The following is a 13,338-nucleotide window of genomic DNA, read 5'->3' on the forward strand; positions in this document are numbered from 1 at the left end:
AAGAGCTGAGCCACCTTAAAAATGTTTTTTCTTGGCCAGGCATGGTGGCTGAGCTCAGACAGTCCACCTGCCTTGGCCTCCCAAAGTGCTAGGATTACAGGCATAAGTAACCACACCCGACCGATAAAAATGTTTTTTCTTGGCTGGGCGCGGTGGCTCACGCCTGTAACCCCAGCACTTTGAGAGGCCACGGTGGGTGAGTCACGGGGTCAGGAGTTCGAGACCAGCTTGGCCAACATAGTGAAACCCCGTGTCTCTGAAAATACAAAAATTAGCTGGGCGTGGTGGTGCCTGCCTGTAATCCCAGCTACTCAGGAGGCTGAGGCAGGAGAATTGCTTGAACCCGGGAGGTGGAGGTTGCAGTGAGCTGAGATCAGGCCACTGCACTCCAGCCTAGGCAACAGAGTAAGACTCCATCTCAGAAAAAAAAAAAAAAAATTTCTTGTATTTGTTAAGTAATCAGTATTCTTCAGCTTTCCTCATACTTGCTTGTATCCCAGCCACCTAAATAAAACCAATTTAAGCTTCACAGAATATTAACGGAAGTGAGAAAATACAGAGGTGTAGCCAGAAGGAATGCAGTCGTTTCCCTTTTCCAGTGGGTCCCAGTCTCCCAAGGAGAAAGGCAGGATTTCCTAAGAATGTTTCGGGAGTAATCACAGGTTTAAGAAGTAAATCCTGGCTGGTCGCAGTGGCTCACACCTATAATCGCAGCACTTTAGGAGGCCAAGGTGGGCGGATCAAGATACTGAGACCATCCTGGCCAACATGGTGAAATCCCATCTCTACTAAAAATACAAAAATTAGCTGGGCATGGTGGCACACTCCTGTAGCCCAAGCTACTTGGGAGACTGAGGTAGGAGAATCGGTTGAACCTGGGAGGGAGGCGGAGGTTGTAGTGAACCGACATCGTACCACTGCACTCCAGCCTGGCTACAGAGTGAGACTCTATCTCAAAAAAAAAAAAAAAAAAAAAAAAAAAAAAGTAAATCTTTTAGCATTCATTGTTCTGTTTTTATTTCCTACAATAGCAAGCCAGCTGACATGGTCACAGATGCTTTGACTAGCAAGGCCCCTGGGCTTACAGAAGGAGAAAGCTGATTATGTAGTTTTCCTATAACCCCCACCCATCCCCCAGATACTCACAGGTATCCTAGCCTAGCTGGTCCCTTTTCTTGCAGGCCTGGCATTTACCCTTTCACGGGTTTTAGCACAACATTTATTATTTTTTTGAAACTGCATTAACTAGTAGTATTCATGCAGAATACTTGGAAAATTCAGAAAAGCACCACCAGTGTTGTGGGTTAAATTGTGTCTGCTGAAAATATATGTAGAAGTCCTAGCCTGTAATACCTCAATATGACCCTATTTGGAAATGAGGTCTTTGCAGATGTAATAAAGTCAAGATGAGATAATTAGATAGGGCCTTAATCCAATATGACTGTTTCTCTTTCGCCCAGGCTAGAGTGCAGTGGGGCAATTGTGGCTCATTGCATCCTCCGCCTCTTTGGTTCTAGTGATTCTCCTGCCTCAGCAGCTGGGATTACAGGCGTGTGCCACCATGCGCAGCTAATTTTTGTATTTTTAGTAGAGATGGGGTTTCACTATATTGGCCAGGCTGGTCTCGAACTCCCGACCTCAAGTGATCTACCCACCTCAGCCTCCTAGAGTGCTGGAATTACAGCCATGAGCCACCATGTCCAGCCCAATATGACTGTTCTTATAAAAAGAGGAGAGAAAGACATAAAGGGAAGATGGCCATATGGTGATGACAGAAACACATATTGGAGTAATAAAGCTGCAAGACAAGGAACAGCAGGGATTGATGATGACAACCAGAAGCTAGGAAGAGGCAAGGAGGGATTCTCCCCTGTAGGTTTCAAAGGAATGTGGCCTTGCTGACACCCTGATCTTGGACTTCCAGACTTTAGAATTGTGAGACAATAGATTTGTATGTTTTTAATTTGTTTTTTGTTTTGTTTTGTTTTGAGACAAAGTGAGTCTCTGTTGCCCAGGCTGGAGTACGGTGGCATGATCTCGGTTCACTGCACCCTCTGCCTCCCGGGTTCAAGCGATTCTGCTGTCTCAGCCTCCCTAGTAGCTGGGACTACAGGCACCCACCACCATGCCTGGCTAATTTTTGTATTTTTAGTAGAGACGGAGTTTCACCATATTGCTCAGGCTGGTCTCGAACTCCTGACCTCAGGTGACCCACCCACCTCAGCCTCCCAAAGTGCTGGGATTACAGGCGTGAGCCACTGTACCTGGCCTTGTTTTTTTTTTTTTTTTTTAAGTCAGTTTGTGGTATTTTGTTATCACAGCTCTAAGAAACTAATACATGTAAGAAAAACATTCGGTCAGGGACTGCCCATATTAATGTTTTGATATATAATCTACCAAACTTAATTTTTTTTTTTTTTAAATGAAACAGTTTCACTCTGTTGCCTAGGCTGGGATATAGTGGTACGATCATGGCTCACTGCAGCCTCTACCTTCCAGGCTCAGGTGATTTCCCCCAACTCTAGCCTCATGAGTAGCAGGGACTACAGGTACACACCACCAAGCCTGGCTAGTTTTTTATTTTATTTTATTTTATTTTTAAATTTAATTTAATTTAATTTTATTTTTTTGAGAGGGAGTCTTGCTCTGGCACCCAGGCTTGAGTGCAGTGTTATGATCTTGACTCACTGCCCCCTCTGCTTCCTGGGTTCAAGTGATTCTCCTGCCTCAGCCTCCCTAGTAGCTGGGACTACAGGTATGTGCCATAATGCCCAGCTAATTTTGTTCCTTTAGTAGAGATGGTGTTTCACTATGTTGGTCAGGCTGGTCTTGAACTCCTGACCTCAAGTGATCCACCCTCCTTGGCCTCCCAAAATTCTGGGATTATAGGAGTGAGCCACTGCACCCAGCCACGCCTGGCTAACTTTTGTATTTTTTTGTAGAGATGTGGTTCTGCCACGTTGCCTAGGCTGGTATCAAACTCCTGGGCTCAAGTGATCTGCCTGCCTTGGCCTCCGAAAGTGCTGAGACTACAGGTGTGAGCCACTATGTTCAGTCTTGCATATATAGTCTTTATAAATCTAGGAAGATAAAATACAAAGGTTTAAATATATATGAAGTTTAGTGCTGTAACAGGAAAGAGTAAAATATACATACTTCTTTTGTTCGTGATAGAGTAACTGGTACTGGATTAACCCTGTTGCCAAAACAACTAGAAAAACAGGAAAAAAATCCATATGAAAAACTTTCAAACATTGGATGAAAGGTAGCATAGGATTGGGATTCCTAAAAATGGGAAACAAGGTGAGCCCTAGAATGATTCCGGCTGTCTACCTGGAGTCACTTATAGGAGGACTGACTCAGAGGAGGAACGAAGTTCAGCAGTGGTGGTCCTACTGAGCTGAGAAGACAGAGCTCGGAGTTGGGGCAGTAGTTGGAATATGCTGGGAAGGGTGTTATAGTAGAGGGAACAGCTGTAGTGTTATAGTAGAGGGAACAGGGGTCTGGTGAGTACTGGCTGAATGTGAAGCTGTGTTTTCTTAGGGAAATTTTGTGAGCTATGCAAAGAATAACTACTGGAGTTTTTCTGTGTAGGAGATGTTCAACTCCTACTAGTTGGAGTGGAAAGACCCAAGTTGAATACTGGCATAATTAGGCGTGGAACCCAGAAGGGCCACATTCCAGGGCTAAATCAGCCCTCAAAGGCCTTACTAGACCAATACTAAGAAAACTTAAAAAAAAGTCTTGAAAGGATCAAGCTGACCTACAAGCTGATTAATTGCCTGCTAGAACAAAGGAACAGAGCAAAATCTAGACACATATCTACAACGTTCAGCATCTGATTAAAAAAGTACTAGATATAGGAAAAGGAAAATGGTGGCTTATTACCAGGAGAAAAGTCAGTCACTGTAACAGATCCCAAAATAATAAAGATATTTAAATTAATAAACAAGGACTTAAAAAAGTGATTATACAATGATGATATGAATGTTCGGAAAAAGAAAAAAGTGATTATAGGCTGGGCCAAGAGGAACCACTTCAGGCCAGGAGTTTATGATCAGTCTGAGCCTGGGCAACAAAGTGAGACCCCATCACTCTCAAAAACATGAAAAAAAAGTAATTGTATGTGCAGGGACTTGAAGGGAAATGTTAAACATAATGAGAGAAATTTAAGCTATGAAAAAAACCAAGTGAAACCAAAAAATACAATCTTAGCAATGAATATTTTACTGGATAGGCCTTGCCGAAGATTAGACAGTTCACAAGAAAAGAACATTGAATTACAAGATACGGCAATAGAAATTATCTAGGCTTAAACAGACAGGTTGGGAAAAAGCCGGAATAAAAATGCTTCAGTGATTTGTGAGGCATTATCAACTAGTCTACTGTATGTGAACTGGAGTTACAGGAGGAGGGAGCAAAGAGAAACAGTAGAAATATAAAAGATAATCTCAAAATTTCTAAAGTTGATGAAAAATAATTCATAGATCCCAAAAACTCATCATCTTAAATCTGATAAACTTAAAACCACACCAAGCCACATCATAATCAAGTTGCTAAGAAACAAGTAATAAACAACATCTTAAAAATTGCCAGAAGACACTTTACTTGTAGAGGAGCAAAGATAAAAGTGACTGTTGGTTTCTTAACAAACAACACAATGAAACATCTTTCAAATGCTGAGAAAAACTGTAAACCCCCTTGTGTGGTGGTGAATACCTGTAATCCCAGCACTTTGGGGGCTGAGGTAGGTGGATCTCTTGAGCCCAGGAGTTCAAGACCAACCTGGGCAATGTGGTGAAACCCTGACTCTACTAAAAATACAGAAATTAGCCAGGCATGGTTGTGCGTGCCTGTAGACCCAGCTACTTGGGAAGTTGAGGCGGGAGGATCACTTGAGTCTGAGAAGTCGAGGCTGCAGTGAGCTGATATCGAAATACTGCAGCCTGGGTGACGGAAACCCTGTCTCCAAAAATAAAAATAAATAAAACAATGTTTGCTTAAGACAGGATTTTGTATGTAGAAAGTCTTAAGGAATCTTCAAAATAAAGAATTTCATTGATCACAGGTCAATATATAAAAATGAGTTATATTTTTATATTTAAAATTATTGGGGAATGAAATTTATATTTTATGTATTTTATTTTTAGAGACAGAGTCTCATTCTGTTACCCAGGCTGCAGTGCAGTGGGCATGATCATGGCTTACTGCAGCCTCGAACTCCTAGGCTGAGGTGATCCTCTCCTCACTCTCTAGAGTAGCTGGGACTATAGATGCACATCGTCACCAGCTGATTAAGAAAAAAAATTAATTAAAAAAAAATTTTTTTATTGAGATGGAGTCTTGGTCTTCTGTTGCCGGAGCTGGAGTGTAGTGGCGCGTTCTCAGTTCACTGCAACCTCTGCCTCCTGGGTTCAAGCCATTTTCCTGCCCCAGCCTCCCAAGTAGCTGGGATTACAGACACCTGCCACCACACCTGGCTAATTTTTTGTGTTTTTAGTAGAGACAAAGTTTCACCGTGTTGGCCAGGCTGGTCTCAAACTCCTGACCTCAAGTGATCCACCCTCCTCTGCCTCCTAAAGTGCTAGGTTTACAGGTGTGAGCCACCGCTCCTGGTCACACCAGCTAATTATTTATTTATTTATTTTTTTTGAAGAGATGACATCTTGCCACATTGCCCAGGTTGGTCTCAAACTCCTGGCCTCAAGTGATCATCTCACATTGGCCTCCCAAAGTACCACCATGCCTGACCAGTTTTCTTTGGATATGTTTCTTTCCTCTGCAATGTAACTTACTTTATTATTTAAAAAATGGGGCCGAGCACAGTGGCTCACACCTGTAATCGCAGCACTTTGAGAGGGCAAGGCAGAAGGATTGAGCTCAGGAGTTTGAGATTAGCCTGGGCAACATAGTGAGACGCCCCTCTCTACAAAATTAAAAAATACCAGCTGGGCGTGGTGGCGCACACCTGTAATCCCAGCTACTTAGGGGGCTCAACTGGGAGGATTGCTTGAGCTTGGGAGAGTGCGCCTGCAGTGAGCTGTGATTTTACCACTGTACTTCAGTCCGGGCAACAGACCAAGACCTTGTCTCAAAAAAAAAAAAAAAAAAAAGGTATCTTTAGAGGGCTTGTTTATGCGGAAATGCAGCACTTGAAAATGTGAGGTTTTGGCCGGGCGCGGTGGCTCAAGCCTGTAATCCCAGCACTTTGGGAGGCCGAGACGGGTGGATCACGAGGTCAGGAGACCGAGACCATCCTGGTGAACACAGTGAAACCCCGTCTCTACTAAAACTACAAAAAACTAGCCGGGCGAGGTGGCAGGCGCCTGTAGTCCCAGCTACTCGGGAGGCTGAGGCAGGAGAATGGCGTGAACCCGGGAGGCGGAGCTTGCAGTGAGCTGAGATCAGGCCACTGCACTCCAGCCTGGGCGACAGAGCGAGACTCCGTCTCAAAAAAAAAAAAAAAAAAAAGAAAATGTGAGGTTTTGCTCCTATCTATCATGACCAAATCTGTTAAATTTCTTTTCCTCCATTTTTATGGAATCCTTCAGTTAGCCTCCTATAAAGGACAGAACTAAGACTGACAGAAATTGTTTCAAGGTAACATTTTTCCCTAATCAGTGCTTTGATCAGAATCAAATGTTTTCATGAGAGAATGCTCTATAATTGGAAGACTTTGTAAGAGCTCAGGTTAAGGTGACTTTCTGGGTGATAATTTTGGCAAAACTCGTTACATTTTTTGTATGACATTTAGGTTGTGTTCAAGGTGCACTTATATAGGTGACTAGGGTGAGCCTCCTCCTCCTTTTTTCCTTTTTTTTTTTTTTTTTTTTTTTGGAGACAGGGCCTTAACTGTGTCACCCAGGCTGGAGTGCAGTGGCATGATCTCAGCTCACTGCATCCTCCACCTCCCAGGCTCAAGCAGTCCTCCCACTTCAGCCACCTGAGGAGCTGGGACTGCAGGCGCGTGCCACCAAGCCTGGCTAATTTTTGTACTTTTTGTAGCGATGGGGTTTCACCATGTTGTCCAGGCTGGTCTTGAACTCGTCGGCTTAAGGGATCTGTCCGCTTCAGCCTTCCAAAGTGCTGAGATGACAAGCATGAGCCACCACATATGGCCTGGGGTGAAACTTTTTAGGAGAAACTCATAGCTTGAGACTTGTAAGGTCAAAGGGCATGTCCCCATTTTAAAAGTGCTGTTACATTGCTGAGCAGAAAGGGTTGTGCGAACCTGTATATACACTAGCAATATAATGCCTTTTATACAGTTTTCAGTTTTCCTTTCTATGCTTACCTACATTCTGAACCCGGGCACTAGAATTTTGTATTCTATTTCATCTCCCATATCAAAGTGTTGCTGTCTACTTTGGATCTGTTTTTTGTTTGTTAGAGGCTGATGCCTTGATCAGCTTGATAGGGATATCCTCATTCACTCCCAGGAGTTAATTTTTTACCTCTGTCCTTTCCTCAGGAGTTGTAAGTTTTGTCTACTAACTGCAGAATTCCATTTTTTTCTTCAAGAGTTAAAAGAGCTGGGGGAAGTTTGGGGTTTTGGATTCCCTGGAGATTGTTGAAACCCCAGCATATAGATTCTTTTTCAGAGAAGTGTAGCTTTTAAATGGAATCCGGGTATTAGTTCCTGTACCTCAAACTCCAGTGTACTGAAACTTATTTGTAACAACCTTTATATTAACTCTAATCCTCTACTGAAAAAATTTCTACAGTATTTTATAATAGAATCTCACTTATGAAGTCTGGAAATTGGACATTTTAGTTCCAACCCAGGACTCTTCTCTGCTTTTCTACAACAGTGCAGATGAGTATTATTTATATAGATATTTTGGGCTAGGCATGGTGACTTATGCCTGTAATCCCAGCACTTTGCGAGGCTGAGGCAGTTGGATCACCTGTGGTCAGGAGTTCGAGACCAGCCTGGCCAACATGGTGAAACCCTCATCTCTACTAAAAAAAGAAAAAAAAGAAATACAAAACTTAGCCTGATGTGGTAGGTGCCTGTAATCCCAGCTACTCATGGGAGGCTAAGGCCTGAGAATCGCTTGAACCTGGGAGGCGGAGGTTGCAGTGAGCCGAAATTGCGCCACTGCACTCCAGCCTGGGGGATGGAGCAAGACTCTGTCTCCAAAAAAAAAAAAAAGAAAGATGTTTTGTTTTGCGTTTTTCAGGTGTGGACATATCAAGATCGCCAGTGTGTCCTGAGTACCTTAGCACAGTTGCTCTTGGATAAGGACTGTACTGTGCTGGTTGGTCGCCACCTTCGCCCTCTCCTTTTGGATTTGCTGGAAAGGAATGCCGAAGCCATTAAAGCTGGAGGCCAAATCAACCATGATCTGCATGAACGGCTCTGTGTGTCGATGAGCAAACTCATCGGTAACCATCCTGATGTCCTCCCGTGAGTAGCAATTTTATTATTCACATTTCTCCTTCAGGTGATAGAACCTACTGTCTCCTGGGATATAAGGGAGTCTGAGCTGAAAAGGGAAAACAAATACAGAAAGAAGAGAGATAAATAGTATTGTTTTATAAAAAGAGTCACAGCAGAATCCATTTATCCAGCTCAGTTTAGTGAGCATTTACTAGTTTTCTCTTAAATCTTGGCCATCAGAACAGACCTGGAAAGATGGTCAGGATATGTCCCCAATACTCTCAAGGATTGTATCATGTGGCAAGACATGCATACACAGTGGAGTAAATGAGGTTTAACTGAGATTCTTATAGCATCCACCTCTAATGGGAAAGATTCCTTGCTTATTAGAGCAGCTGAAGGAGTAGATTAGAAGAGCTGTAGTATCCCTTCCAAATTCTATGAATTTATCTGAATTAGTGTACTAAGAGCTGGTTAGAGCTGGGTTTTAATGTGACTTTTAAAGTGATAGTAAAATATGGTTTGTGAGGCGTAGTCAAAAGAGGCAGCAAAACTGAGTGTCAGGGGTTTTTAAATTGAGAAGATTTTTTAAGCTATCGCTCTAAAAATGATTAATATTCTGTATACTAATAGGACATTTCTTTCTTCTTCTTTTTTTTTTTTTTTTTTGAGACGGAGTCCCGCTCTATCACCAGGCTGGAGTGCAGTGGCATGACCTCTGCTCACTGCAACCTCCACCTCCCTCCTGGGTTCAACTGATTATCCTGCCTCAGCCTCCTAAGTAGCCAGGACTACGGGCGCATGCCACCACGCCCAGCTGATTTTTGTATTTTTATTTTTATTTATTTTTTTTTTTGAGACAGAGTCTCGCTGTGTCGCCCAGGCTGGAGTGCAGTGGCGCGATCTCGGCTCACTGCAAGCTCCGCCTCCCGGGTTCACGCCATTCTCCTGCCTCAGCCTCCCGAGTAGCTGGGACTACAGGCGCCCACAACCGCGCCCGGCTAATTTTTTGTATTTTTACTAGAGACGGGGTTTCACCGTGGTCTCGATCTCCTGACCTTGTGATCCGCCCGGCTCGGCCTCCCAAAGTGCTGGGATTACAGGCGTGAGCCACCGCGCCCGGCCTGATTTTTGTATTTTTAGTAGAGACGGGGTTTCACCATGTTGGCCAGGATGGTCTCAATCTCTTGACCTCGTGATCTGCCTGCCTCAGCCTCCCAAAGTGCTGGGATTACAGGTGTGAGCTACTGTGCCCGGCCAACAGGACGTTTCTTATATCCAATGTTTTATTTATTAGTCTTCATCAGTACAATAAATACACTTCGGCTTTCTTGGAAGTATGATATCTAATCTGGTCCTTGAATGAGGAAATAAGAAACGAAGACTTGCGGGGAGAACACTGTTGGTATGAGTTTTTCTAAAAGGGGATGAGAAAAAAATGGACCTGGTTTAATGGAACTAGAAAATATACAGCCAAGTAAAGATCAGGACTCTGAGAACATTCCTGGCTTTCTCTATTTGGATATGTCAGGTATCAAAGTTCTGTCTTATAAAAAATTATGCAATTTGTTCCTTGCTTTCTTTTCACCTTGATTAAACTTGTGCTCCCAAATTCCCTCAGCTATAGCTTTGGAGACAGTTTCAGAAGGTTAGAATGACACAATAGGTGTTGATTATTTTCTTTTTTTTTCTTTTTGAAGCAGTCTCACTCTGTCGCCCAGGCTGGAGTGCAGTGGCACGATCTCGCCTCACTGCAACCTCCTCCTCCTGGGTTCAAGTGATTCTCGTGCCTCAGTCTCCTGAATAGCTGGGACTACAGATGCACATCACTATACTTGGCTGATTTTTTTTTTTCTGAGACAGGGTCTCACTGTGTCACCCAGTCTGGAGTGCAGTGGCACAATCTTGGCTCATTGCAACCTCCGCCTCCCGGTTCAAGTGATTGTCCCACCATCACGCCCCGCTAATTTTTGTGTTTTCTTTTGTTTTGTTTTTTTGAGACCAAGTCTCACTCTGTCACCTAGGCTGGGGTGCAGTGGTGTGGTCTTGGCTCACTGCAACCTCTGCCTCCCGGGTTAAGCGATTCTCCCACCTCACCCCCACTCCAAGTAGCTGGGACTATAGGTGCGTGCCACCGCACCTGGCTAATATTTGTATTTTTAGTAGAGATGGGGTTTCACTATGTTGGCCAGGCTGGTCTTGAACTCCTGACCTCGCGATCTGCCTACCTCGGCCTCCCAAATTGCTGGGATTATAGGTGTAAGCCACTGTGCCTGGCCTAACTTTTGTATTTTTTTGGGTTTTCACCATGTTGTCCAGGCCAGTCTTGAACTCCTGGCCTCAAGTGATCTGCCTGCCTCGGCCTCCCAAAGTGCTGGGATTACAGGCATGAGCTACCACACCCAGAGATTATTTTCCTTTAATGTTATGTCAGAGTGTAACATTATTTCTAAATTTTACCTATACTGACTTGACCAGCACCTGCTATGAATCGTGTCTGCAGTACACAGAAGTATCCTGGACTAGTAAAGAAGAAAATACAGTTCCTTTTCCTCTACATTTGCAGAACACATCACTTCTAACACCAGATGTGTGACTTTTTACCTGTATCTATCAATTGTCTGACACCGGTTTGGTAGCTTACAATTCAGTTCAACTCTGAGATTATCTGTCTGGAGTTAGTACTGACCCCACAGGTTAAGGATTCAGTCCCACAAGAGTATCTCACCATTCCTCCCCTGCACACCCCCTCTCTAGACAAGAATCTCAAGTCTAGGTTATCATATATGCATCTGACCAAAAGGCTATAAATCAGAGACTTCCTTGACCTACCTCTTCAGGTTTGATTATTTGCTAAAATGGCTCACAGAACTCAGGAAAACAGTTTCTTTACCAGATTATAAGTGTATTAGAAAAGGATACGACTCAGGAAGAGCCAGTTAGATGCACAGGACAAGGCATGGGGGAAGGGGACAGTAAGCATCTATGCCCCCCGCCAGCTGCAGCACCCTCTCAGCACCTCCATTTGTTTACTACCCTGAAAGCTCTCGGGACCCCATTTATTTTTGTTGTTGTTGTTGTTTTGAGACGGAGTTTCGCTCTTGTTGCTCAGGCTGGACTTCAGTGGCGCGATCTCATGTCACCGCAACCTCCGCCTCCCAGGTTCAAGTGATTCTCCTCCCTCAGCCTCCCGAGTAGCTGGGATTACAGGCATGTCCACCATGCCTGGCTAATTTTGTAGTTTTAGTAGAACGGGGTTTCTCCATGTTGGTCAGACTGGTTTCAAACTCCCGACCTCAGGTGATCCGCCCGCCTAGGCCTTCTAAAGTGCTGGGATTACAGATGTGAGCCACTGCACCGACTTGGGTTTTTTTGTTTTTTTTAATGGATATTTCATTAGGAAGGCATGATTAATTATATCTTTTTTTTTTTTTTTTTTTGAGGCGGAGTTTCACTCTCATTGCCCAGGCTGGAGTGCAATGGCACGATCTCGGCTCACCGCAACCTCCGCCTCCCAGGTTCAAGCAATTCTCCTGCCTCAGCCTCCCTAGTAGCAGGGATTACAGGCATATGCCACCAGGCCCAGCTAATTTTGTATTTTTTAGAAACAAGATTTCACCATGTTGGCCAGGCTGGTCTCAAACTCCCGACCTCAGGCGATCCACCCGCCTCAGCCTCCCAAAGTGCTGGGATTACAGGCGTGAGCCACTGCGCCCGGCATTGATTATATCTTTGACCATTGGAGATCATCTTAACCTTCATCCCCTCTCTCTTCTCTGGCAGTTGGGCTGAAAGTTTTAACTCTATTATCACTTGGTTGGTTCTCCTGGCAACCAACCTGTGGCCCTCCCCCCCCCCCACCGCCCTCCCTGCTCCTTAGGGACTTTCCCATTGTCACCTCATTAACATAAACTCAGGTGTGATTGAAAGGGGGTTGAATAACGAAAGAATAGCTCTTACTGCATTGGCAATTACAATTCCTGGAGCTCTGTCCTGGAACCAGATTGAAAACTAAACATATATCACAAATAAGCTCAAGTTTTTAACAAAATTTAAGTTTCATTCTTAAAAATGTGTATACACTTTTTTCCCGTTGTGGTAGGAAAATGCATAAAATTGATCACCTTTACTATTTTTTTTTTTTTGGAGACGGAGTTTCGTTCTTGTTGTCCAGGCTAGAATGCAATGGCTCACTGCAATTTCCACCTTCCAGGTTCAAGTGATTCTCCTGCCTCAGCCTCCAAAGTAGCTGGCATCATGGGCATGTGCCACCACACCTGGCTAATTTTGTATTTTTAGTAGAGGTGGGGATTTCACCATATTGGCCAGGCTGGTCTTGAACTCCTGACCTTAGGTGATCCAACCGCATCGGCCTCCCAAAGTGTTGGAATTGCAGGTGTGAGCCACTGCCCCCGGTCCAACTTTACTATTTTTTTTTTTTTTTTTTGAGACGGAGTCTCGCTCTGTAGCCCAGGCTGGAGTGCAGTGGCCGGATCTCAGCTCACTGCAAGCTCCGCCTCCCGGGTTCACGCCATTCTCCGGCCTCAGCCTCCCAAGTAGCTGGGACTACAGGCGCCCGCCACCTCGCCCGGCTATTTTTTTATATTTCTTAGTAGAGACGGGGTTTCACCGTGTTAGCCAGGATGGTCTCGGTCTCCTGACCTCGTGATCCGCCCATCTCGGCCTCCCAAAGTGCTGGGATTACAGGCTTGAGCCACCGCGCCCGGCCCAACTTTACTATTTTTAAGTGTACAGTTTATTTGGATTGCGTTTTAGATTAATTTCTTGGTTTCAGTTTTGCATCTGCTGCTGGTTTGTGCTGGGCACGTGTCCCACATCAGTGCTGTCTGTCTTTTGATTGGTAAGAGCAATAGTGGGTGGGCCCAGTCACAGCCTTTATGAAGAATAGCAGATGGATTGTTGTGCTGGAGCATGCACTTTCTTTTCAAAGACAT

The 13,338-nt window shown here is 44.3% G+C and overlaps 1 protein-coding gene across 2 annotated transcripts in view; it reads left to right on the forward strand.

Moving 5' to 3' along the window:
- Positions 1 to 13,338, forward strand: part of MDN1 (midasin AAA ATPase 1) — a 184,685-nt gene that overhangs the window by 8,052 nt on the left and 163,295 nt on the right. For both annotated transcript variants that reach the window (XM_015449074.3, XM_015449075.3), the window contains exon 2: positions 8,184 to 8,410. In XM_015449074.3, the coding sequence (XP_015304560.3) occupies positions 8,184 to 8,410 (227 nt within the window). The remainder of the gene's footprint in view (positions 1 to 8,183; positions 8,411 to 13,338) is intronic.

The sequence above is a fragment of the Macaca fascicularis genome, chromosome 4 (assembly GCF_037993035.2).
Source record: "Macaca fascicularis isolate 582-1 chromosome 4, T2T-MFA8v1.1".
Taxonomy (NCBI): domain Eukaryota; kingdom Metazoa; phylum Chordata; class Mammalia; order Primates; family Cercopithecidae; genus Macaca; species Macaca fascicularis.